The sequence below is a fragment of the Talpa occidentalis genome, unplaced genomic scaffold (assembly GCF_014898055.3).
Source record: "Talpa occidentalis isolate TD23 unplaced genomic scaffold, MPIMG_talOcc4v2.1 talOcc4.9, whole genome shotgun sequence".
Lineage (NCBI taxonomy): Eukaryota > Metazoa > Chordata > Mammalia > Eulipotyphla > Talpidae > Talpa > Talpa occidentalis.
Genome location: NW_023605305.1, coordinates 68350995 through 68376181, shown reverse-complemented (window position 1 = coordinate 68376181; position 25187 = coordinate 68350995). Strand labels below are relative to the sequence as shown.

Here is a 25187-nt window from a genome sequence, read left to right as displayed (position 1 = left end):
AGTATGTGTGCAAGGGCTAGACTATGTAGCAGAGAAGCCAGTTCTGATCTTGCCAATCAGGGAAGGCTCCATGGAGCAGGAGGCCTTGGAGTTGGGCCTGAGGCAAGGAGTAGGAATTGAATATCACGATGGGGCGGAGGGGAAGGCAGCTGTGCTCTGAGAACAGGGAGTGGTCAAGTTCAGATGGAGTTGACGAAGCCTGGGATGCAGTGGGAGAAGAGAGCAGGAAGGGATTTGGTAGCCAGAACTAGGCAGTTCTGAGGGAGGAGTGCACGCACCCTCGCAGGCACAGGAGGGCTGCCAGGGCTCAGCAGCAGAGTATCAGGAATTGACCAAAGAACGATCTGGTCTCAGCTTGTGGTCAGGATGGACTCTTCTCCCAGATCTTACAACCACATGTGTGAGTGAGATTGTCCCTGCCATGGCAGTGAGAACCTGGGAAGGGGCCTTGGAAGAAGTATGCCCTTCTATGGAGGACCAAGTACCCACCCTCATGAGAGCCGGGGCTGTAGGGCAGGTCTGAGCAGTTTTCATGGGTGTCTTTTTTTATTGCCTTAGTCCTACTGTGGGCCAACAGTGAGTCCCTACTATGTGCTTGGCTTTGCCAGGTGGGGCTCACCACTCGCATCTTTACAAATGTGGGGACTGGCCCCCGTGGTAAGTGATCTGGTCAAGTTCCTACAAGTGGTGGGTGGAACAACAGGGCTCCATGCCACGTCTGCTAGGTCCAAAACCTGTGCTCTGAAGCCTGACAGTGGCCAGATGACAGCACTGCACAGAGCTCCTCCTGCACGCCAGGCCTGGGAGTCAGCTCATTCATACCCACCCACAGAGAGGTCAGGAAACTTGTTCAAGGTCATACAGCCAGCAAGGGCTGCTGGACATGTTACAGTATGTTGGGCTTGTTGCTTAAAGGAGCACAGAAGGTGTGGGGAGCACCCTCCCCTGTCTCCATATCATCCCCATCCTGCTGCTCAACTGGGATTGCAGAATACGACAATGAAGTGAGCGCCCATGACGGGGGCACTTAACACTGAGCTTCTACAACCTCCATGTGATACAGGAGGTGTTCATTGTATTCTTAGCACTAAGATGAGGGAGATTGGGCCCAAGGAGCTCCAGTCACTGGCCCAGGGGTTCACAGAAAATAAATGGTAGAGCCTTGAGCAAGGCCAAAGGGACCCAACTTCTAAGCTAGAGACACCTTGCTGCCCCCTCCCCCTTCCAATACTGGAAGGAACACTCTTGGATGCTGAGCATTGCCTCATACTCCAAGGCTCCGGCTGTCCCAGGTCATCCAGGCCTGTTGGGTGCTGCATCCTGGGCCCTGCTCTGTGCATGACCATGCCTGTCTCTTTCTGTGGGACTGAATGGCTCATGGCCTGGATCTAGGACAGAGTCAACCTCTCTGATGGTGCCTCCTTGGCCCCCTCAACGGGCCTTTTCCCCTTTTCCCAGATCCTCAGCACCCAATACATGCCGATGTTTCCTCATTGTTAACACCCTCTGCCCCAGTCCTCTTCTCACACACCTGCAGGACTCTTCTACATGGGTTCGGGGAAATGGCACCTGCAGGTGTGGCTGCACCAGGGAAGCCACCACAGCCTGTCTAGGAAACAATTAGGCCAATTGTCACAAAAGGCCTAAAATATCCCTCTCCTTTGACCAGTAAGTCTGATTCCAGAAATGCAGTTTCTAGGGAAACAACTGGAAAGAAACAAAATGTTCTTTGCATGAAGATGTTCATCTTAGGGTTACTTAAAATAACAAGAAACATAAACAAAAAGCAAAAAACCCCACAAATGTGGAGACCACAGCAAAACCCAAAATAAGGCAACATTTCAGCCAATCGCAAAGCTCCTGATGATCAGGCCTCCCCCACAGCGCACTGCCACGGGCCTACATTCATGGGGAGCTCTCCATGTGCCAGATGCCGTCCTCCAGCCTGTAGATTTTCTCCTCACATTCTTTTTTATTTTTTTAAAAGATTTATTTATTTATCCATATATACAAGAACTGGGGTACAGGCCAGAGGCATGGCGGGGTGGGAGGATCCACCAGAGACAGAATGGGGAGCAGAACAGGCAGATTGAAATACACTGCTGAGGGGAGCAGTGGGCGAGCCAGGAGAGGTCTGCTGCGCCATGTGGGTCACCTCCCTGGCCAGCTGGGGATTGAACTCGTGCTGCAGTGGCTGTGGATTGCTTCATAGGTTGCGCCCTAACCCCTTGCGCCATCAGGGAGGCCCTCTCCTCACATTCTCACAACAATCACTTGAAGTGGGTGCTAATAATCTTCCCATTCTACAGATGAAGAGACTGAGACATGAGGAGGTTAGGTAACATCTCCAAGGTCAGGCAGCACCTGGGCAATCTGACTTCACCAGGCTCCCCTGTTCCCAGAGCAGTGGCGGTTGTTAGTGGCTCCAGGAAGTTGATTGTTGAATGTGGGCCAATGTGTCTTATGTGGTACCTTTCAGGCAGGGCAGGAGAGGATACTATTTTGAGATATTGAGGAGTTGTTATGGATTCTTACCCTTGTTTGTTCCCATCGCTAGCACTGCCCCCCCACCACTCAGGCAGCTGCTGAGATAAGGGCAGAGATGATTTCTTAAGCCCCAAACAGAACAGTGGTGAGAGAGGGAAAGGACCTGATTTTCAAGATCCCCATGAGGGTAGTTTCCGACCATCCAAAGAAGAGGAGGAACCACCTGGGGTGGGGGCAGGAGCCTGAGAATTAGGGGTAAAGTAGGCTCTGCTCCTACTCCCTCCCTTAGAGTCAAAACACTGATTGGAGGTGAGGTGGGGGTCACTGGAGGATGAATGTGGGATTCTGAAAGTATAGGGGCTGGAAGCCAGGCCAAGGAAGATGTCCTTCAGGAAGACAGAAATAGAAGTGAGGAGGCTTCATGCAGCCCCTGTACGCCAATTTCTCTGCTCCCATGGGCTATACAGGAGGTTCCTAAAAGCTCCCTGGACCAATAGTGATCCCTAGCATGTAGCTGGGCCTTGGGGCCTGCCTCCTGGGGAGTCCTAGGAATGTCAGGAGTCTGAAGCAGAGGCCACAGCCTGTGAGAGGATGTGGCTGGCCCTGGGCAGTGTCGGGGGGGCCCAGGAGAAGGCCAGCTGTGTCTCCGGGGCCCAGGTGTGGCTCAGGAGCTGCGGATGGAGAAGTCTGAAGGCCTGAGTGACATGGGACAGAAGGCAAGCCTCAGAGGTGGGCGGTGCTGCTTAGAACTACAATAGAGATCCAGGGCATGCCCAAGGGCCAGACAGCCTGCAGGAACCTAGTTTACCCTGGAGGGAAAGAGGGTGTTGGTGAGTAAGAGAATCTTATATTGACTGCGTTCAACTTCGGGGAGTCACCGATTCCAGACTAGACTAGAGCGACTGAGCACCCCTGGGCTGGAAAATGCATGTTTTCCCACCTTGTGTAAAATGGTGGCTTACAGGCTCCCTGAGTAGAAAAAACAAAGACTTTTACATGTGGGTGCTGTGCTGGAAGCTTCTGTCCAGACACACAATTTGATGCCCTTGATCCTGTCCCCAGTCTGGGGAGGGAGGTGCTGTCATGATCTACCCCACTTCTCAGATAGGCATCAAGAGTTCTAGAGAAGAAAATGATTGCCCAAGTGCCCCTGCCCCTCCCTCACCCTGCCCAAGCCGCAAACCCCAGGGCAAAGAGCTGCAGAGCCGCTCAAGGGACCAGGCACTAGATGGCCACCGCCCCCCCAGATGCTTCCAAACATCCCAGCTCCGCATACGCAGTCCCTTGGCTACAATGGCTCTCCTGGACCTCTGCTCTCAGCTTAGAAAATTCCTACTTTCCTTTCAGGGGTCTCGCCTTTCCATGATTTCTCAGACTGGTCCCCATAGCAACCAGGCATCCCCCTTTCCACACACATCACCTGTGTATCCTCCCTCGTACCTCCACCCCTCATCTTCTGGGAAGGGGCACAGGGACAGCTGAGTGAATGAATGAACCAGGAAGAGTCTGCGCCCAGGAAATCACACTACTGAACTCAAGGGTGCAAGAGTTACCATGGTGTTAAGACTCCTTGTTGCTGTGATGTTAAGACTGCACCCGCTCACCAAAGACAGGAAGGCTGGACAGAGCTGACTGCAGGGATAGCGTAAGGCAGCAACGGGAGTAGGGCTTCCTTTGACTTTCAATTTTAATGTTGCATTTCAACAATAATGAAGTATTTTTAAATATCCTGGGTCTCCCTAGTCAGTGGGGTAAGGGGAAGCATGGAATCCTCTGGGACTGCCCTGCCGCCCATCCCGAATGTCTGCCTGGGGTGACCTGGACGATGGCACGTGCTCAGCCCTGGGATGGAAAGGGCATGAACTTCTCCACGGGCCTCTGGTGCCCTCCCTCTCTGCTGGAACCTTCTGCACCACTGAGTATGGAGAAGCAGGCCCTCCATTGCTTCACAGAGTCATCTGCTTCTTGTTGGCAGTTGGGACAAATCCCCCCACCGCTTCCTTCTTCCCACCTCTGGGCTGGGGAGATGGTCCTCATGCCCGGGGACAGCCTCAGAGGCTGTGGACATCCTACATGCCCAGTGGGTACAGGCACACCTGTCCCCCAACACTGCCATAAACAGCTTCTGTGGGCTTCATCAGTACCAGTGTCACCCCGAAGCAGAGCCTTGTCATTCTCCAGGGGCACTGACAGCAACCACAAGTCTTAACTCTCTTTGACAGATGAGGAAATTGGAGCTCAGAGAGGGACATGATTTTCTTAAGGCCACACAGCCAGTCAGTGGCAGAGGCAGTGAGAAACACAGGTCCTGTCTGCCAGGCCCAACTCTCTGGGTAGCCCATCTGTGCCCCCATCTGCCCCTGGTCCCTGCACTCACTTCTCAGGTCGTGACAAGGACACATTTTACTGAATTTGCCTCCACAGACTCAAAGAGATTCATTAGTATGAAAAACATGTTCTCCACCGCCCTCGCCAGAAGATTCTTGACACAAACACAGTTGGAGGTTTGGCATAATTTCTCTCCCTTGTTAGATATTTATATATAATTAGTCTTGGAATGGTCCCTTGAGACTGCTCCAAGCCCCCCGTTTTCAGAGGAGGGACACCAGGCTCAGGGTCAGGGTCTGACTTGGGCTATTCAGTGGCACAGCTGAGAGATGGGCCTGCAAAATCTGCCCTAAATATCTCAGCTGCTCGTTTGCAGAGGGACCATGGAATTAAAAAAGAAAGGAAAACCTACCACTCACGAAGCATCTACTTTGAGCCAGGCATTTTGCATAAATTGGTGCTAACCCTTATCACAACCTCATAGGGAAGCATATTTACCCCCATTTCACATAGAAGCTAGTTGAGACTCAGAGAGGGTGAGCCACCTGCCCAAAGTCACACAGCCAGCAGTACTAGGGCTGGAATTGGTGCCCATTTCTTTCCCCTACCCCAGAGGTTGGCAAATGAGAACCTGCAGTCATATCCACCCCACCACCTGTTTTTAGTGAAATGGTTGAAAAAGCAAAAAAGAACAGAATAACATTCGTGACTGGAGACCATATCAAATTTCAGTCTCCATAAATAAAGATTTTAGGGACACTAAAAGCATTATATAAATAAATAAGCTCTAAATAAACTTTAAATAAATACAGTTTTAAGGACCGGCCACCCTGAGTCATCTCAGAATTGTCCAAGGTCACTTTCATGCTGTAAGGGCTCGGTTGAGTATTTTCATCAGAGAGCACATGGGCAGCAAACTTTTACTCTTTGGTCCTTTGCAGGAAAGATTTGCCAACCCCCCTTCCCCGATGCCATGCCGCCTCCCATGGGGTCTGGGGTGTGCCGGGTCTCCATAAGTTTGTCCCCCAAACAGGGCATCGGGGCTGAAGTGCACACCTCCTCTGCTTGCACACGGTCCCATGTGCCCTGGGACCGGATCCCTGGAGGGTGTCTTCTAGTTCTTCTAGTGTGCACCCCATTTTCCTTTGGATAAAAAGGTCCTAGTACTGGCCCCAAAGGCAAAGTTACCCTTCCATTCTCATCACAGATGCTGGGAAGGCAGCCCCCCAAGCATGTCCCTTAGATCTTTGCCAGAGGAGCCAGATATGAAGGTGGGAAAAAGCATGGGCAGGGGTCAAAAGAAGCCAGAGGGAAAGGGCGGGTGGTGGTGGTGGTGGGGGGGGCTCTAGCTGGCTTTAAAGACACTATCACGGGGGGGAAAGGAGGAGTTCTCTACCTTTCAAGTGACTCCTGGGGGGTCACATTTATCCTCCTTGACTTTTGAGGTTGTAAAAGGCTTCCCACCTCCTTTCCCTCTGTTCTCCTTCCCCTGACTTCCTCTCCAGGGGTGGAAGGGTCTCACTCCCCAAACTCTCTGAAGAGACAGAAGATGAAAAGAATTAGCTTCTTGTTGTAGCCATCAGGTCTGCCCTGCAGTTGTGCAGAAATGGGGGTGCAGGCCAGAAAGGGGGTGTTCTGAACCCACCTGGGCAGGCGGCAGGGATGCACGTGTCCCTGGTGTTCTCCCTGGTGGGGGGGGAGCAACAAAGAAGCAAGAATTGCCATAAAACCCAAGCCCTAGGTGATGGAGAAATGGGAGCAGGGATGGCAGGAAGGGGAAGGAAGGAGGGGAGAGGGAGAAAACACAAGACAGAAGGGAAGAAAGGCAGGAAAGAAAGAAGGTGGCAGCGTGATGTGAGGTGGGAGGGCAGTGACGAGGCAGCGCATACTGTCTGAGCAACCCGAGCTGGCACATCTATGGGGACAGAAAGTAGCTTTGAGTTCCTTGTGGCCTGGGAAATGCAGGGTTGGGAGGTGGTGTCAAAAGGATACAGGGTTTGCATTGGGAGTGTTGAAAATGCTCTAAAACTGATGTTGGTGATAAAAAAAAATAATGAATTGTGAATAGTGAATGGGGTGAATTAAATCACATGGTCTCAAAGAAAGGTGGAAAATGAAAGAAAAGCCATAATGAAAGGACAGAGAGAGATACGGATGGTGACAAATAAAAATTCATGTTAAAGGACCTGCCACATGCCAGGAATTATACTGAATGCCCTTAGTCCTTACTCCATTTTATTCTTGCCACTCTGCAAGGCAAGCGTGGTAATGTCCTAAAGTTCATGGGTCAGGAAACTGCAGTTTCTACTGCCCAAAGACTGCCCAGCACCCCCAACCCATTAGCAGTAGGAGGTACTGAATTTCCACACTGGGGCTGAAGAACACCCCAACAGCCTTGGGATGTGACCGCCAGGCAGAGAGGGCAGAGGTGACAGGGCGGCCAGCAGGGTCCCACCACCCAGGGGACAGTCCTGGGCACCTCTGCAAAGAGTATTCACGAGGCCGTTACAAGATGCTGCAGTTAGCATGGCAAAGGCAGACTCTTTCAGGTTCCCATATAAGAAACAATTTTGGGCTCCTTAAGGGGTAAGTTATCAAAACTTTCTGACCAGCAGTTCCTTCCTGAGAAGGATGCAGGTTGGTTGGCGGCTCCTCCTTCTTACAGGACTTGGACCAAAAGATAAAGTCAGCCCTCCCCTCAAAGGCCCCGACTTCTGGCCAAACCAGGACACCGTGGAGATACGATGGGCTAAGTCCAGGTTGTTGGGAACTCTGGATTCCCACCTCCACCCGGAAGCTCACTTTCTGCATTATTTGGCACAAGTTCCAAAAATGTCCTCTTGGGCAAGCTGACACGCAGTTCTGCAGCAGCGATAGCCAGGGCAGGGTCTGCTTTCCTGCTCTGGGCTTTTTCCCCAGCCCAAGACTGTGACTCAGAGCTGGATTCTATGGCGAGGTCTGCCCCTGACCCACTCAGTGGAGGGAGCGTCACTGAATGATCCACTAGAAGAGGGGACCTGGAGTTTCTGGGTTCCCTCTGTTCAGGAACTTCCCTCGTTGATACTTGGTTTCCAGATCTCAAGAGTGGGGTGCTACTATTCACATCTAGGGACCTAGAATGAAACATTTACCCATTCATGCATTCATTCAATCATTTGTTTACTCAGCAAATCTTACAGGGCCTGGCCTGTGCCAGGCGCAGTGCTAGGCGTTAAGGAGAGAGCAGTGAGCAACATACCCCTGGGTTGCTTGGGAGCTCACACACACTAAGCAAGCAGGTTGGGATAAGAAGATATAGTCTTGTCTGGTGATTCTTGACCTGGGGAGGGGTTAGAGGGGGTTAGGGCAGAGGTAGGAGCTGGGCGGTTCAGAACTTAGTATTTTATTATAAGGGCACTCAGAAGGGCGGCCATCATCCCATTTAATTTGGAAATGCTCTCTCTAGCTGCAGAGGTAGGAGAGCAAAGACAGGCAGAATGCTGCCAGAGGCCCCTTGGGGAGATAGCTGGTCAGAGGCGTAGGGGGAACCTTGCCGCACCCTGCCTGCCTCCTTTAAAAACTCTTCTCCAGAGGTCTTTCTGGAACTCTGACTCCAACCTCCAATGCTGGGTGCAGGGGCTCTACAGGAATGAGGAAGTAAGATAGTTGGTTCTTAGGAATATTATTTCCCGCCTTGGGAGCTCCCCAGAGTAAGTGAGAGTGTGAGGAAGGGGCCCAAGAGCCCAGGGTGGGTCCAGATGCACAGGGTTCTTCTATTCCCAGCCCTTTCCTAGCTTGCAGTGGCTCTCAGGTTGTAGGCCTCCCAGTGCCTAGTTTTCCCACCTACTATCTATGGGACTAGCACAGAATCTGGCTTTAAACTCCGGTCCGGGCAGTATTCATTTCAATATGGAAAGAGCCTAGGTTTGCGAGGGTCAGAAAGGTTTGGGCCAGAACCCTGCTCTACCACAGACAAGGCTGTGTCTCCTGGCATGGCTACTTTGCTCCCAGAAGCCTGCTGCTGGTGGGGCCTACACTTTGAGAACCACTGCCCTAGAAGAACATCCCCCAAGGAGGAGGCTCTTTACTTTGCTCACTGCCACGCCCCAACCAATGTAGCACATAGATTGAGTGCTTGTGAATGAACCAGCTCTAAGTGCTTTGTTTGGCTGGGAGCTGAAAGGGATGGGTGTGGGCCTGGGCATGGTGGGACAAAAGTGATGCAAAATGATTCAGGAATTTGGGATAAGGAGACATGCTGGACTTTCCTGATGGGCTCTAAATGTCAGCACAGAGCCTTATAAAGGGTGAGGCAAAGAGAGGTCTGGTATAGATACAGAGAAGGGGATATGATGGTGGAGACAAGAGATGGGGGGCATTGTTAGAGAGACATCTCCGTAAAAGGGAGAGGTATGTTCCCCACCCCACTTAATGATGGGCAGAACTGCACGCCAGGTGGAGTTAGATAACACGGAAGGCAGGCGGGCTCTAAAAGGAAGAAGATGAAGGCCAAGAAGAGTGAGCTCTTGTTTTTGCTGCCTGATTTGCACCCTGGTACTACTGAGAAGGAGACATGGAAGGAGACATGTGGAGGCGAGACGAGTAGAGACATTTGGAAGAGACACGTGGGGAGGCTGACAACGGCAGCTGTTACCTTGATATGGCATCTCCTTGGTGCCAGCTTTCTGGGCCTGCTGCAGAGCCCTGTCTACAGTTCCCTCCTGGGAGGTGCCTTAGGCCTGTGCCAAGCTTTGGGGCTTCAGCAGCTCCGCTTTAAGCTGACCCTGTTTGGCTGAGCATTTATCTATGAGGGGATGGGTAATTTGGGGGGTTTTATTGTGAAACTTTTTAGGAGTATTCTTTTTCTCTTTTCTAGTAATTCTATTAACTTTCACACTAAGGTTGCTTTGCCTTTGTGCACATGGATTCCTTTAGAGAGTGCAAGTGTTTTTGGGGGGTGTCCCTGAGTACCCCTTGGTTGCATGCTAACATCACGAGCCAAGGAATGAGGACAGCCTTCAGACTTTGGGAAAGGAAACAGATTCTCCTTGGAAACTTCCAGAAAGAAGCAGCCCGACTCCTGACCTCTGGAATGATAAGAGAATAAATTTGTGTTGTTTTCAGTGACCAAATGCATAGTCTTTTATTAACAGCAGCGCTGACAAAGAATGTCAGTTATATCCAGTAATGGGGGTTACTAAGTAGGCCCAGCGGAACAGAAGTGAAGGGGCTGGGGGCTGGGTCCCAGAAGAGGCAGGCTAGTCTGTCCTGGGAAGCAAGGAGGAATCAGGAAGGGGAAGACAGTGCATCCTGCGGGGAAGGTGGCTGCTGGGTGGCCACAGGGAAGGGAGGACAGGCCAGTGTGGCCACACTGTCTCCTGGAGTCTCGCTGGACTCACCCTGTCCTCTCCCTCAAGGGTAGGCAGGTGAGTCTCTTAGGATTTCTTAGTTCAGGGCAATGCCCCCTCCCCTCAGCAATGTTAAGGACTCTTGGTCAGGTCAATCTTGGTTTTGTTTCCATCCTGAGAGCAAGAAGGACTCACTATTGGCTATCAGGGAAGCTAGGTGCCAAACTTAGGAAGGGCCACAAGAGACCCCCATAGCTCTGGCAGCCTCAGTGGGAAAATCCATTTCTGACTTTTTCACCCTCATGTGAAGTCCTCCAACTTTATCCCCAACCTCCTCTGACAAAGCCCTTCCCACTGCTTCCTGGTTCAGGGGAAGAGCAGAACATGGCCATGGACTTGTGCTTGAGGTCGCTGAGTGATCCAGGCAGGCACCGCCACTCAGCTGACCTTGGATCTTCAGAGCCTTCCACCCAGGGTGGCCACAGAGCAAGTGGGCATCAAATCAGCAGTGTGCCCAGCACCCTGAGGACAATCAAGGCTGGGGCTGCTATTGGTTTTGGGTGACTTCTTTGTCACTTGGCCAATTTACTTAACTTATCTGAGCCTCAGACTTCCTATGTGTAGAGTGGAGACTTGGTTGAGCAGAGCATGAATCTAAGTCATGAGTCTAGGGCAGCTGGTACCATCCTAGATGAAGGGCTCTTTCCACCTGCATTTAAGGTTCAGCTCAGAGGTCTGCACCTTGCACCTGGCTCACTGCCAGGGACCATGTACCCCTTCACCTGGGTGCCCAATCTGCTTCTCCACCAGGCTGTGAGAACTTTCAGGAGGCAAGAGTGGTGGTGTGGAGTGGGGTGGGGTTACTTTTCTCTGTGTACCTTAGCACAGAGGGTGGGGAAGGATGGCCCCACACAACAATCAATACACGGAAACAATGGCAAACCTGTAAAACTGGCTCTAAGGTGGCACTCAGTGAGTGTTAGTTCATTGTTGCTAAGTGCCTAGCAAATAAATTTCCCTGGGGTAACTTATTAATAGGGGCAGCTTATTAATGCGGGAGGAGGGGTATTGTCAAAGAGGTAAGAGCTGTAGGAAGTGAACTCAAAACTCAACAGGACTGTGTTGATTGCCTTCTATATAGTCCACACACTATATGTTGTTCTTTGCAAACTGTTAGCTTTGCGAACTATATGAAGGCTTTGCGAATGGTTAGCTTTGTACTCCAAGTCTCTTCCTGAATGAGGAAGACAGACTTGATCAAATGAGCATCTTCTCCTTCAGGGATACATGGGGAGGTCTCTGGATCTGCATTTTGGAGCGAGAGCTATGGGTGGCTTGCAGGATACATCTGAGAGGGAGAGTCTAGGGCTTGGGAAGCCAGGAAGGAGGCTAAGGAGGCTGCTCATGTGGGAGTGGTAAAGTTGGTCCAAGAAGAATAGCAGTGGAGGGGTGGAGGGCCAGGGACCCTAGTCTATGGGAAACATTTCACACCTGGCTGTTTCAAGGACCAGAGGGCCACAAGGTCCTGGGGTCTAGTCAGGCAATTTTGCCCCCACTTTGCTCTGCAGTGACCAGAACCGGAGGTTGTGAGTCTGCAGTGCCCATCCAAGCTTGAGAGTAGATGGGCATCCCGTGGGGTTGTGTGCAACAGTCAGCAATTCACTCAAGCTTCAGGCAGCTCTGGGAGCTGAGCAGGGCAGGCTGCAGGCAGATCTGTCCTAGAGGACAGATCTCTAGGTGAGGAAACTGAGGCTGAAGTGGGGGGCAGGGGCTTGTTGAAGCCACAGAGTGAGTGAGGGAAGAACTGGGTTCAGGGGTCTGAAGGTGGCTTTCTAGGACTGTTCATCACCATCAACACCAAAATGGCATTTCTGCATCCCTGGTGCACAGCATAGTTCTGAGCAAGTGGTGGGAAGTTGCAAATGAATGAATGAATGAATGGGTTGGTCAAGCAGACCAGAATCCCAGGGGGCAAAGGCAGGTCCATGGGGAGCACAAGGAAAGCCATGTTTATGGAGCATGCCTATGTGACATGCACTCTAGCAGCAGCTTCCCGTTTGCGCCTCTCCCTGGAATGAAGGCCAGAGCCCTCCTCTTCTTCAGCTGAGCCTCCCCAGCACCATTTCAGCCTTTGGTGCCTCTTCTCTTAATACCTGTCCTGGTTTTGTCACTTGTGAATTTAATTTACACCTTCTTCCAATACCTGCATAGCTCTTGGGGATGAAATTCTGGCATGTCCTCTCTCCTGCATCTCTGTCACCCCAGACATGCAAGTGTCCAAATCATAGTCTTCTAGATTTTACTCTACTCTCTTCCTGGCTCTCATGGATGAGACACAGGCCCCTTTACTCATGATCCTGTCTCAGATTCTGGTCTATATCTTAGGGGGCAACCAAATCATGGAGCTGCCTGGTCCAAAACCCGCCCTCCCTTCCTTCCAATCTTTTCATCTTCCCAAAGACTGCTGTACAGTATCCAAATCCGTGGCTTGGCCTTCAAGTTCCTACCTTCTCCACTCAGCCAATACTTTCTTCTCTGACCCGAGCAGTCCCCTTCCCTGCCCTGGGAGGTGAGCACTGACACACAGTAGGTGCTCTATGAATGTGCCAATCTGGGCTTCTCCTGTTGCTCTCAGCTGTGGCAGCAGCCCATGGTCATCTGAGGATTTAGGTGACACATGTGATGCTAAGTGGCAGAGTTGGGCCTCAAACTTAGGACTCCCCATTGGAAGGGCAACATAGCTTGGCCCAGGCCAAGTTTTCTGATAGTCAACATGCACCTTTGAAAATGGAGGTGATAAGTCATACCTGGCGGGGTGGGGGAGATCTGGGACCATGGGAGGACATGAGGTTTTCAAAAGTCTCATTGACTGTCCCCAGCACAGAATGTCCCAACCAGTGTCTCAGAACAATCACCGCCCTAGTGGTAACCAGACGTGGGAACCCCCTTGCTGGGCCCCCCTGCACACCAAAGGCCAGGGTTGTTACCTGTCTGTGGTTCCCCTGGGGACTGTGACCTCTGCCCCACTCCACACCTGGAGCTTCAGGGGTTTCTCCTCCTGACGCCTGGGTTCTCGGCTCTGATTCCTGGACAGTTGAGAGCTGTTGGACCTCAGAGACATTTCATGGGCGGTGTGGCCAGCGGGCCTACAGCGGAAGAGCTGCTGGTAGGCTGTGCGGAAGTCCCTGTTCAGTGCAGCGTACAGAATGGGGTTCAGGGCTGAGTTGGCATAGCCCAGCCACAGCACGATGTCTTCAAAGACCTCATTGATGTCATTATCCCCTCTCAGCCCACGGTAAACAAAGACAGTGAAGTAGGGGAACCAGCAGACAATGAAGGCCCCCATGACCGCGGCCAGTGTCACTGTGGCTTTGTGCTCCCTGACGGTGGCCGCCTTCCAAGAGCTGACATGATGGATCCTTTTGGCCTGGTCACGGGCGATCTTGAAGATGCGGTAGTAGGTGATGCACATGACCAGCAGGGGCAGGTAGAAGGTGACCAGTCCATCTACCAAGCCATACACCAAGTTGACCTGGACTTTGCACTTTGGGACAGTGTGAATGACCGTGCTGGTCTCGTTCCTGCTGTTCCACCCCAGGTGGATAGACAGAAAGGACAGGGTGATGGAGATGACCCAGATTAAGACCAGGGAGATGGCGACCCGGAGGGGGGTGATCAGCACGGGGTAGCGCAGAGGGTCTGTGACGGCACAGTACCGGTCGAGGCTGATCATGAAGAGGTTGAGGATGGAAGCCGTGCACAGCATGACATCCAGGCTGGTATAGATATCGCAGAAGACCTTGCCGAAGCTCCACCTGCAAGACAGCTGGTAGAAGGCTGAGAAGGGCAGCACCAGGAGGCCAAGGAGAAGGTCGGTGATGGCCAAGGAGACAATGAAGCAGTTGGTCAGGCTGCGGAGCCGGCGGTTCAAGCCCACAGCCAGGCAGACCACCACGTTGCCAGCAATGGTGATGAGGATGAGGACCGTGAGGACCACGCTGACGGTGATTTTTAATGCAGTAGAGTCCAGACAGGAGGAGTCTGTGACATTGGCTGCCATTCTGGGGCCCTACAGCTCCTTTCTCTGCCCACAGTCCCCCGCCACGTCTCTTCCAGCTCCCCAGTGTGTCAATTACATCAGCCACTGGACTCCAGCTGCCCAACAGAGCAGTATCCAAATGGGGAAGCTACATTGTCCGACCCAGTGCTGTTTTTCTAGAAATAAAGAAAGCAGTCTCCTAGGAATGTTTGGGAGGGAATAAGACAGAAGATGAGGGAGGATGAGTCCCTGAAGCTAGGTTCCTGATTCAAATGCCAGTCCTCAAATTGTCCCCTGCAGAGCTGGCTTCTTCCTGGGTCTGGAGCAGACCTCCATTCACCAGGTTTTGCATAGAGACTGAGGCCCTGGGGCATGTGTCCAGAGGTGGCTTTGGTTTTTTGCTGAAGGGATCATGGGGAGATGGGTCTGTATCCTTCTCCATAACTGGTGGCTGTTCCCATCCACGTGATGGGGGGTCAAGGCCAGCTGTGTCTCCCTCTCAGAAGCACTGGAAAGCAGGAGCTGAAAATGCAAAGGTCAAGGGTTGAGCACTTTGAAAGCAGACTTAGTCCCTGATCCAATACAAGAATCCTTCTAGATCCTGACCTCACTTCAAACACCAGGAGGCAGGGGCCAATCAGAACATGCCTCCTTTAGAGGGACTGAAGCAATCAGGATACAGAGTAGGGGGAAGGAGGAAGGTACAAGGGGTTGGACAGTGGTGTTACCTTGCTGGGTAGGGTTGGGGAGAGACTAAGACTGTTCATACCCCAGAAAGGAAGATCTAGATAAAGCTCCAAGAACAGAGACTGCACATGTAGGTATTAAGCACCTCATAAATAAATGATAAAATAATAAACACATAAATGTAATGAATTTACTCTTAGGAAGTGCCTAGAACAGCCTCTGACACTGCTGTCTTACAAAATGTCACCACACTCTATGGCAAGCACTTTTTTGAAAATGGGCCTGTAGTAAACATTCTGCTATGTGTACTGCCTGGTCCACTGCAACTCTTCTGTCACACAAAAGCACCCACACAGGCAATGTGCAAATAAACGAGTGTCTTTGTGTGCCAGTAAGATATTACTTCGGGGCACAAATTTGAATTTCCCCTAATTTTCACATGTCACAAAATATTATTCTTTTGATTTTTTCCAACTGTTTCCAAACTATTTCAAAAATGTAAAAACTAGGCTTGGTGCATGGGTTTCACCTAGCCAGGTAGATTTGTCTTGCTCTCAGTCTGACAACCACACTCACCCACCCCTACTCTGAAGGGCTCTCTAAATCTTCTCTTAGTTAGCAGCACACCTAGCTCCTTGTCCAGGTCAGCTTGCACAGAACTCACTCAGTCTTTCTAATGGCTGCATAACAGACCATGAGGTGGCTGGTCATGGTTTATTCTATCATTCCCTATCATGGGTAGTTCCCTCCCTCCCTTATTCCCTCCCACCTCACTGGAAACATCACTTTAGCAGAATGGCTGCACATACAATGCTTCTTGGTTAAATTGCAGTGAGTCCTTCCTCTTAGTAATCATATTCTGCAATTCCAATCTGTGCCAAACCAGCTAAGGCCCTGCTGATAATTCCTGGACTTTCATGTCTGCTGGTCCTGGTTTTCCAGAGATCAGCCAGGAGGCAATCTCCTGAGATCTGGGGGTGTGCAGAAATCAAGTAGACAGCAGAACTCTCAGAAGCCAGCTAAGCGCCATGTGACATAAATGAAGCCTCTCCAGGCTCTTGCTGGGAGCGGTTTTGCAACCTGAATAAGAGAAGCATCATTTAATCATAACCACTGTGTCGGTGCAGGGATCACGCTCCTGGTCACCTTCTGCCACTCCAGCTGGCTCAGCCATCAGGCCTCGGGAGCTGGGCCTCTGGGTATTATTTTTAGAAGATCTTTTCATTACATAAATAGCCCAAACAGCATGGCTCTCACCGCCACACTTAATTAACTTTGGAGGGGGTGGCAGTGAGGGTAGAATCTGTATTTGTGATCAAAATTTTCCCTGAGTTTCCTTTACAGCCAGGTACAGGTATGCTGGCATTGGATCAACATCTTAGGTAATGTTTGGAGGTTTTCAAATATGAACAAACCAGCCTCTCACATAGTCAGAACTCTCCCTCCTCCCTCCCTCCTTCCTTTGTTGTCTTCCTTCTCTCCTTTTCAGCTAGTATTTCCTTCAGAACCTATAATGTGCCAAATGCTCTTCCAGGTGTTGGGGTACACGGAGGAGAACAGCAGTGTTTCTCTTTTCCATGGAGTTTTCAAAGAACCACTGTAGTGTTTTTGTTTACCGTTCAGGTTCCAGAAGTTTCTGGTGACCTTCTGTAAAGGCAGGGCCTTTGGCCTGGAGCTCATTCTATCCTGTACCCTGTGCTAGCATGCTTGACCTCGAGGGCCCTGGTACCACAAGACCATCATCATCGTTGTCACCACCGCAGTTGACAAAAAACACTTTCTCAAGCTTACAGATTTCCAAAGCCATCACAGGCTGGCACAGCCCACCCAAAGACTTAAGGTGTCAGGGATGGTTGGCTACTGGGGCTCACCCCCCCAAACCCTCACACCTGAGGGGGATGGAAATCTTCTACTCTTTTTGTTTCATTATTTTTAAAATGATTCAGAAAGCAGAGTTGATTTTCAGTACCTGATATTATTACTTTTACTATTATCACAATATTTTACATAAACACTTAATATGTTTTAAGAAGACATCTATCAAAGTTTAAAGGTAACCATAAATGATGTAAATCATAACTAGTCACACATCAATACATATTTTATTTGTTAAAAATACTTATCTATTTATATTTCATATAGGAGGAAAAATAAGAAAGAGGTCAAACTAGTAAACTATTATAAATGTTCTACCTCATGCTTCAATTTCCTTGCTTTTAGTAAGCTACTTTTCAACCAGCTTTCAGCCAACTACTGCTTCCTTTGTCTTAAGTTTCTAAATTTTTATTGTATATAATTGACATCTAACACATTAGAATCGAATGTGCAACAACTATTTGAAATTTGTGTATATATTGCAAAATGATCACACTAAATTTAATTAATATCCATGGCTATACACAGTAACAAAAACATTTTATTTCTTCTGGTGACAACTTTTTAAAAAAGATTTATTTATTTTTGCATACAAGAACTGGGGTGTCGGCCAGAGATGCAAGGGGTGAGAAGCTTCATCAGAGACAGAGTGGGGAGCAGAACAGGCTGATCCACCAAAATCCACTGCAAGGTGGAGCAGTGGGTGAGAAAGAAGAGGTTTGCTGTGCCATGTTGGTTAGCTCCCTGGCCGGGGGATCGAACTCGTGCTGCAGGGGCTGCGGATAGCTTCATAGTGCTGAGACTTAACCCCTTGTGCCACCAGGGAGGCCCCTGATGAGAACTTTTAAGATGTGCTCTCTTGTCAACTTTTAAATATGCAATATGACATTGTTAATGATAGTCCCCATGCTGGAAGTGACACCCCAGGACACCCCAGAAATGTTATTTGATAGCTGGGATTCTGTACCTTTTTTTTTTCTCTTGCTGCAGACAAATTTCATCTCCTTTATTAATTTTTTAAAATAAATTTTATTTTTATATTCCCCATACAATTGCAACCCCCTTATTTTGACCCATCTTTTGACCCCTTCCCCCATCTACAACACCCCTTCCCTCACCATCCACTCCCCGCCAGGGGCCGCCCCTTTCCCCTCTGTGCCTCCCCAGGACACTGCCTCTCACACACCCTGCACAGCACCCGGCCATTTCCTCTCCCCTCTTTTTATGTATATTATATATATAATGGATGTACCACCAGGTCATTTATAACTACCTCATTCTTTGGAGAAGCCAGGCAGTGGCAGTGAAAGCACCATCATCAAAGACATAGGAAGAGGGATGTCTGCATTTGCAGGTTAGCAAGGGACAAAAAAGGGGTGCCAACCTGAGTGTCCAGTAGCAGGGGGATGGTTCAGCTTGTGATGGCACATGTGAACCGCAAGGCAGACTGGACAAGGTGATGTCACACACATATCAAGTGAAATATCACTTCATTCTCACAGTAACTCATGAGTGAGGAAAATCCCTGTCCCCTTTAAACAGCTGAGGAGAGTGAGGTGAAGAGGATGCCCATCACACCCCTACTCAGTGGCCACCAGCCTGGTTTCAAACTTACCTCACACTCCTTCCTCCTGCCTTAATGCCTGTCCTTATCTCAGACCTCAACCTGTCCTTGGCTGGCTCTCCACAAACATTCCTGAATTGGTTTCTAACACTGATGTTCAGGCAACTGGGCCTTGCCCCAAATATAGCAGCAGTCACTCCTGTCTTTGCCTTCTCTTTCACCTGGAGTCCTGCTCTTCCCTATATTCACTTCAACTACTTTCCTCTCAATGTGTTGCTCAAATACCTCCATCTTCCTGGATGCCTGGAGGTGGGAGCACCTTCCCCTGGGTTCTGTATTGGTTATACTGTAGGCACCTGTTATCTTTTATTGTTAATATGGCTCTGAGGTTGTTCCCCACTAGTGCCTGGACCTTGCCCACCTCTCTCCACCACCTTCAAACACCCATCATCTATCTACTCCCCCACTCTTCCACATCAACCACCCTTCCATCCACTCTTCCATCCATGTACCATCTACCCAGCCATCTACCTGCTCATCCACCCATTCCATCCATCTACCTGCCCATTCATCCATTTAGCCATCCCTGTTGGGAGCAGCATGTAGGGAGAGAGAAAGAGGGAGGGGGAGAGAGAGAGAGAGTGTGTGTGTGTATGTGAGAGAGAGAGAGAGAGAGAGAGAGAGAGAGAGGGGAGAGAGAGAGAGAGAGGGAGAGAGAGAGAGAGAGGGAGAGAGAGAGAGAGACACCACCAGCCCGAGTACGAGAGCGAGAAATTTCTCCACCCTGGAAACCTAGGGGTACTCACCTTGGGATTCAGTGGGTCTGGCTAGCATGCCTGAATGCCTATGTGAGAATGAGTCTGTTTTTCCCACCATTTTATAGTGAAAAACTTCCAATACATACAAAAAGTCAAAAAAAGAAACAATACAACGTGCATTAGATCTTGCCCAACTGTCAATGCAGATTAAATAATCATCTGTTCCACTGCTCATCCTCTTCTGTATATGTGTGTCAGAATGATATGAAATTCATTAAAGCAGGCTTCAGTCAGCTACTTCCTCTCCCATTTTGCAGGCTGACCACAGATGCACCTGCAGGCACCCTGCCGCTTCCTCTTACATCTTCTCATCTTTGCCTTAATAGCCTTTGAAATGGCACTTTCTGGAGAATTTGCTCATGGGTTGTGGTGCCCCCCACTCCCTGGGGAGGTTTCTGACCTTTACCTACAGTCATTACCAAGCAAACGCAGCCATAACAAAAAACAGCAGCAGCAGCTCTGAGCCTGCCTCATGGTGTGCCTTGAAGAGGCCATGCTGCCAATTAGCAGCCAGAAGCAGCCACAGCCCAGTGTGTTAAATGCGCTCCATGCCCTCGCACTCTGCAGCACAGCCTGTGTGTCCGGCGCGGGGTGGGAAGTCCGCTCCGGCCACTTCCTGTACTTAGCCTTGGTTGTCGCTAAATACAGCCCTTGATGTGGCACTCAAGGTTCTCTGTGACCTGGTTCTGTCTTCTCTCTTTAGCGCCTGTCTCTCAGGTGCCCTTGGGTGTTCTAGGAGAACACTTTGAGAAACACAGCTCTGTTGACCTCTAATTCCTCTGTTTTTGAAATGTGTCAGGCCCAGTCTAACTCTCTTTCTTTGCACATGGTGTTCCCAATGCTTGTAATGCCCTTTGTCCCATCCAAGGCTGGTGAGCCCTCATTCTTTGCCTCCTCTGTTGCCTCCTCCAGGAAGTCTTCCAGAGGCAAATGCTCCACCCTTTTTACTTCCACCCACCTCTGGCAGTGGCTTGTGCTTTCAGGAGTACACAGAAAGGAGGGGTTCTCTGACCTTACTGGGTAGAGTTCTGAGTTTTCAGAATCATAGGAAAACTCTTTGTGGGGTCCTTGGGTACTTACTATCAGACTGTATCTCCCCAGGAACTGGCTGTGGTGGGTGGTATCCAGAAAATCATTCCCCTCCTCAATCATCCCATGTGGTAGCAAAGAAAACAGGAGCTTAGGAAGCCAAGGGCCACCCCATGAGCAGAGGTGTAGCCCTAGGGCAAACCCAGGTCAGATGGGTGTCCCAACTTCCCTCCCACTTCTTCTCACCCACAAAATACCAAAAGGAATGCCACTGGTGTTAATTCTGTTAGCCAACTAGCAGGGTGAGGTTCTCTCGAGACGTGACCACTCTGGGGGCTGGGGTCTCCGGTTTCATCAAATTTTATCAGACTGAGTTCAGCAGTACATTTCCCTTTTTCATTAGTAAGTGAAATAAAGTTTTCCCTTTTCAAAGTTTGAGTTCCTCACCCCAGGCATAGTCCCTGGGGGAGCTGGCGATGGCAGGAGCAGCCGCTAGGGTGAATCAGTTAAGGTTCATTTGTTGGGTTGCTTACTAGGCCTGAAAGATGAGTCTGATTTTCCAGATAATAATTTACAATGAAAAGGAAAATGGTGTTCATCAAACAACAGCTGTGTGCTCACCAGCTTCTGGCTGCTGGGCGAGCCACTGGGCAATCCTGTGAAGTAGGTGGTTTAAATCTTACTCTGTAAAAACTGACACTCAGAGAAGTAAAGGAAGCCTTTGGGGCTGATCAAGGACTTTGACATTGAACACATCTGGGTTCTAATTCCCGTGCTGTCAGTTAATAGCTTCATGACCTTGGGATGATAATATGTCCTCCTTCACTTGGTGGATATGAAAATTCAGATGTAAGGCTCTGTAAAGCGCTTTATGCCTAGCATGCCCTAGGTTCTGTTATTTATAACAGCGTTAAAAAGTTATCATTTATAAGAACAAGAATGTACTTGTGCTATTGTCTAAAGTAGCACAGTCAGGAAATGGCCCCCCCACACACTCCAAACAGTGACGGAGTGGGTGCCTTCCCAGGGCAGGCGCCGGTGCGGCGCGGTGTGGAGCACAGCCACACACCTGTGAGCTTCTATTACGGTAGGGGGAACCAACACTGAGTAACTCACTGCAGAGTGAGTGTGGCTCATTTAATTGCAGTTGGGTTAAGAGTTATATAAAGGAGGAAAATATAGGGAGCCACAGGAATGTCTAATAGTGGGACCTAGCTCGGGGGATGTTTGAGTGGCCATCTGTCCAGATGGGAAGGAGGTAACTGAATGTGCAGAGGACAAGTAGGTTGCAGACAAAGAGCTGCTGCAAAAGCTTAGCAGAGAGAGAGAGATGGTGGGTTTTAACCCCAGAGCCATGGGGAACCTAGGGGGTGGAGTACGATTGGAGGGTGATTTGAGTCTTCCCACCATTTGTGTCAGCAAACACAGGCAATGGCATGAAAGTACACAGGACAGATGCTATGCGGTCATCAAAAAAAAAAAAAAAAAAAAAAAAACAACAACAACAACAAACCCCGGCATAGGCTGTGTGGGATGATAAGGGATGGTTTCCAAAGCTGTGCCAAAATTGATATGAAAAGGTGTGTGTGTGTGTGCTCTCACACTGACACACGTGGATGTGGGTTGACCACTGGCTCAAGAAGGGTCCCTGTGAAAAGGGGAAGGATGGTAGCTTGCTAGAGGCACCTGGGGGCTGAGTGAAGACACGACTTCATTTGCTCTATGCCCTGGGGGACTTCTGGAATCTTTTTACGTTGGGTATGTATTACTTACTCAAAATCTGAGAGCCACAAAGTCGGACAGATGGAGAAGGAAAGGAGTAGGGATGGCAGCAAGAGGGAACACATACAGGAATGGCCCCTTGCCTTTCCATTCCATCACTGGGTCGTGCTCAGGAGCAGAACCAGACATAGACTCGGTCAGATGGGCTTTGTCTGCTGAGCCACGGAGCTCCTTTCTAAGAAGTCCTCCAGTCTAGTTCATAGTCCTCAGGGACATTCCTCTTCCTGCAATAGGTGCACAGGTTTTGGAATCAAATTGCCCTGGTCTGGTCATGCCGCCCTTCTCCAAGTCCTCTCTTACTATTAGCATAAAACCTGCTGTGCCTGTAGGAACTGGTCTCTGATCCTCAGTGGAGAAATGTAGCAGAGATGGCGTGCTCAGGAGGTGGGACTCCTAGTGAAGGCAACAGGGAACTGCTGCAGGTTCAGTCAACAGGTCCAAGGTTGCCAATGAATTGGGAACAGAGCTGGGAACCCAGATCTCTCCAACCCTGTTGGTCAACAATGAGGACACTATTGCTAATTAGCGTATATCAAATGCTTACTTCATGACAGCCCTGGCCTTTCTACTTGTCATCTCCTGTGCTCTTTACCACAATGCTGACAGACTTGGGATCTTTATTGCCCCCATTTTACATACGCAGAAACCAAGGCTCAGAAAAGTTAAGATATTGCCCAAAGTCTCAACATCACTAAATGGGAAAGTTAGGTTTGAACTTAGGTCTGACTGGCCCCAGAGTCCCTGTTCTTGGCCACTATCTATTTGACTTTTCCCTAGAAAAAGACAGCACCCTTTGGACTTTTCAGATATGGGGTGACTGGCTGGGCATCTGCCTGAACATTTCCTGCTTGGCAACAATACCCCAAAGGGTCCTTTCACCTTTGGGTTTGGAGATTTCTGACTCCTTCCCTGTAATGGGTTGCACAAGTGGTGAGATTTCCATAGAGCAGTGGGAGACTTCTGGGGGAGACTGCACAGCAGAAAGACCTGGCCTTCCAAGGCCAGGGCCTCCTAGGCCAGGGTCTCCCAGGGCCTGAAGTTTCGGGAGCTTGAGGGATCCAAAGCCAGGGATGGTTTCTGCTTCTGTCTTCAAGAGCACCTGTTCCAGGCATGTCAATCACTATCTGCTGCATACCTATTATTCCCACTTGACACATAATGAAATGTAGGCTCAGGAGGTTAAGATACTTGTCCTAGGGTACACAACTAGTAAAGAGGCAGGCAGGACTTTGAACCAGCCCACAGGCCCCCACCCCCACTGTACTGATCCAGTACTGCATTATACGTCAACATCTGTATATGCAGCATTATGTTCAGCTGTGGTGTCTTTTTATCTGTGAGAGACCCCACACCATCTGTAGGGCTTCTGCCCATGGCTGATCTGGGAACCTGAAGCCGCATCTTCCCATTTGTCTGAGGAAGTCTTTATTTCCTTTTTTTTCCCAATTAAGATGAAAGTCACATAACAAAATTAACATTTCAAAGTAGGTAATTAACTACCACCTCAGTCTGGTTCCAAAACATTTTCATCACCCTGGAGAAATGCCATACCCCATTAAAGGGTCACTCATCATCCTCCCTTTCCTTGACCGCAGGGCCAATCAGCTTTCTAGTTCTCTGAATTTGTCTATTTTGGATATTGTGGGCATAAAGTGCATTTAAAATGGGAAGTGTGGGGCTGGCAGGGGGATTCTGATTCTCACACCAATTTCCTTTCATCCACTAGGTGCTCAGATTCAATCTTTAGGAAGCATCTTTGACTCCTATTTTTCCTTCATCCCAACATGCAACCCACCAGCAAGCCTGGTGGATTCTACTTCTGAAATTGTGGGCGGGTGGGTGGATAGATAGATAGATAGGGATATCTTGGAGGCATCTACTTTCCCACCACTCTGGACTTGGTCCAAGCCAGCACCACCTCTTGCCTCGCTGTAGTGACGCTCTCCGCTGCTCCCTCCAACCAGGAACGCGTGTGTCTGTTTCTCTGTTCCCAATGCCCTTACCATCCCTGGATTCATAGGCCCACAGGATCTGCTCCCCACCTCTCTGATCTCTTAGGTTACCCCCAGGCCCATGGGTACACATGGGACACTATGACCTTGCACCAGGGCCTGGGATGTGCTTCTCAGCCCTCTCGGAGTGCTGCCAGCAATCTGCCGCTGATCTGGATGTTGGCATCTTGGTGCGAATATCAGTTCAGCACAGGGGCCCTCATTGACACCTCCCTCCCCAAGGAACACCCTTCACTCTTTATCATATTCCCTAACCGACCTGACCTTCTGCAGAGCAAGGGGAGCCCGGTATCCACTCTGCCTTATTACCTGACAGACGTGGCGGGGGCTCAATTAATGCTTATTGGCTTCACTAAACACATATTGAAAACCACCATCATCAACAATAAAGTAGCTCATTTATTAAGCAATTTGAAAGTGCCAGGCAATGTTCTAACTACTTGACCTACTTTACCCCATTTAATGTCTGCAACAACCCTATTACGTGGGTACCGTTATTTGTCTCCATTTTATAGATGAGGAAATTGAGGGTTTTGGTGTTTTGTAACTTAGTCAATAGTCTAAGCCAGCAGAGGGTTGGCAAGTGTGGGAAAGGCCTGGGGAGGGCGTTTTCAAGACAGGCATTGGACTGGGCCAAATGAAAATCCTGCCTAATTCTCCTGGGGGAGGTAAGACACAGGATTGCCACTGTGTGGAGGGGGGAGGTGGACAAATCTCTGCCCAGAGGGCAGGGGTGGGGAAAGAGGGCACTGGGTTGGGATTTTGAACACTAAATTGGAGTCTCTGGTGTGACTCTGACTTGCTGTGGGACTTTCAACAATTTTCATAACCCTGTGTCTTCAGGAGAAAAGTGGGGGGCATGCTTAGACTCTTAATAGCTTCTTCCAGTGACTGTGTGTGTGAGTGTGTGCATGTGAGTATGTGTGAAAGGTGTGGGAGGGAAGGAATTATGAGCCCCCAAAATAATAAAATAGGAATGCTCAGAGTAGAAACAAAACCCTGGTATTCAGGACCCCCTTCTCCAACATTCCCCAAAAGGGGTCTTCCCTGACCCCTTGCATACTTCCAATGATGGGGGTTTTACTATTTACAAAGTATTTGTCACTCAGTCATGGCCATTCAAAGATATATATAGAACCCTACACATTCTTTGTTTTGGAGGCTGTACCCCACTGAATAAAAAATACATTGTAATATATGCATAATCTGCAGGAAATATAATTTGCATATAGCTATTTA

The 25187-nt window shown here is 49.7% G+C and overlaps 1 protein-coding gene across 5 annotated transcripts in view; it reads right to left on the bottom strand.

Moving 5' to 3' along the window:
• The window catches only part of HRH2 (histamine receptor H2), a 56205-nt gene that overhangs the window by 21331 nt on the left and 9687 nt on the right, over positions 1-25187 (bottom strand). For 3 of the 5 annotated variants that reach the window (XM_054691255.1, XM_054691253.1, XM_037499587.2), the window contains one exon: positions 13130-14703. In XM_054691255.1, coding sequence (XP_054547230.1) covers positions 13130-14202 — 1073 coding nt within the window. In that variant the 5' untranslated portion in view covers positions 14203-14703. Of the gene's footprint in view, positions 1-6294; positions 6350-13129; positions 14704-25187 lie in introns of those variants that run through there. The other 2 variants (XM_037499588.1, XM_054691254.1) reach the window with 2 other exon arrangements.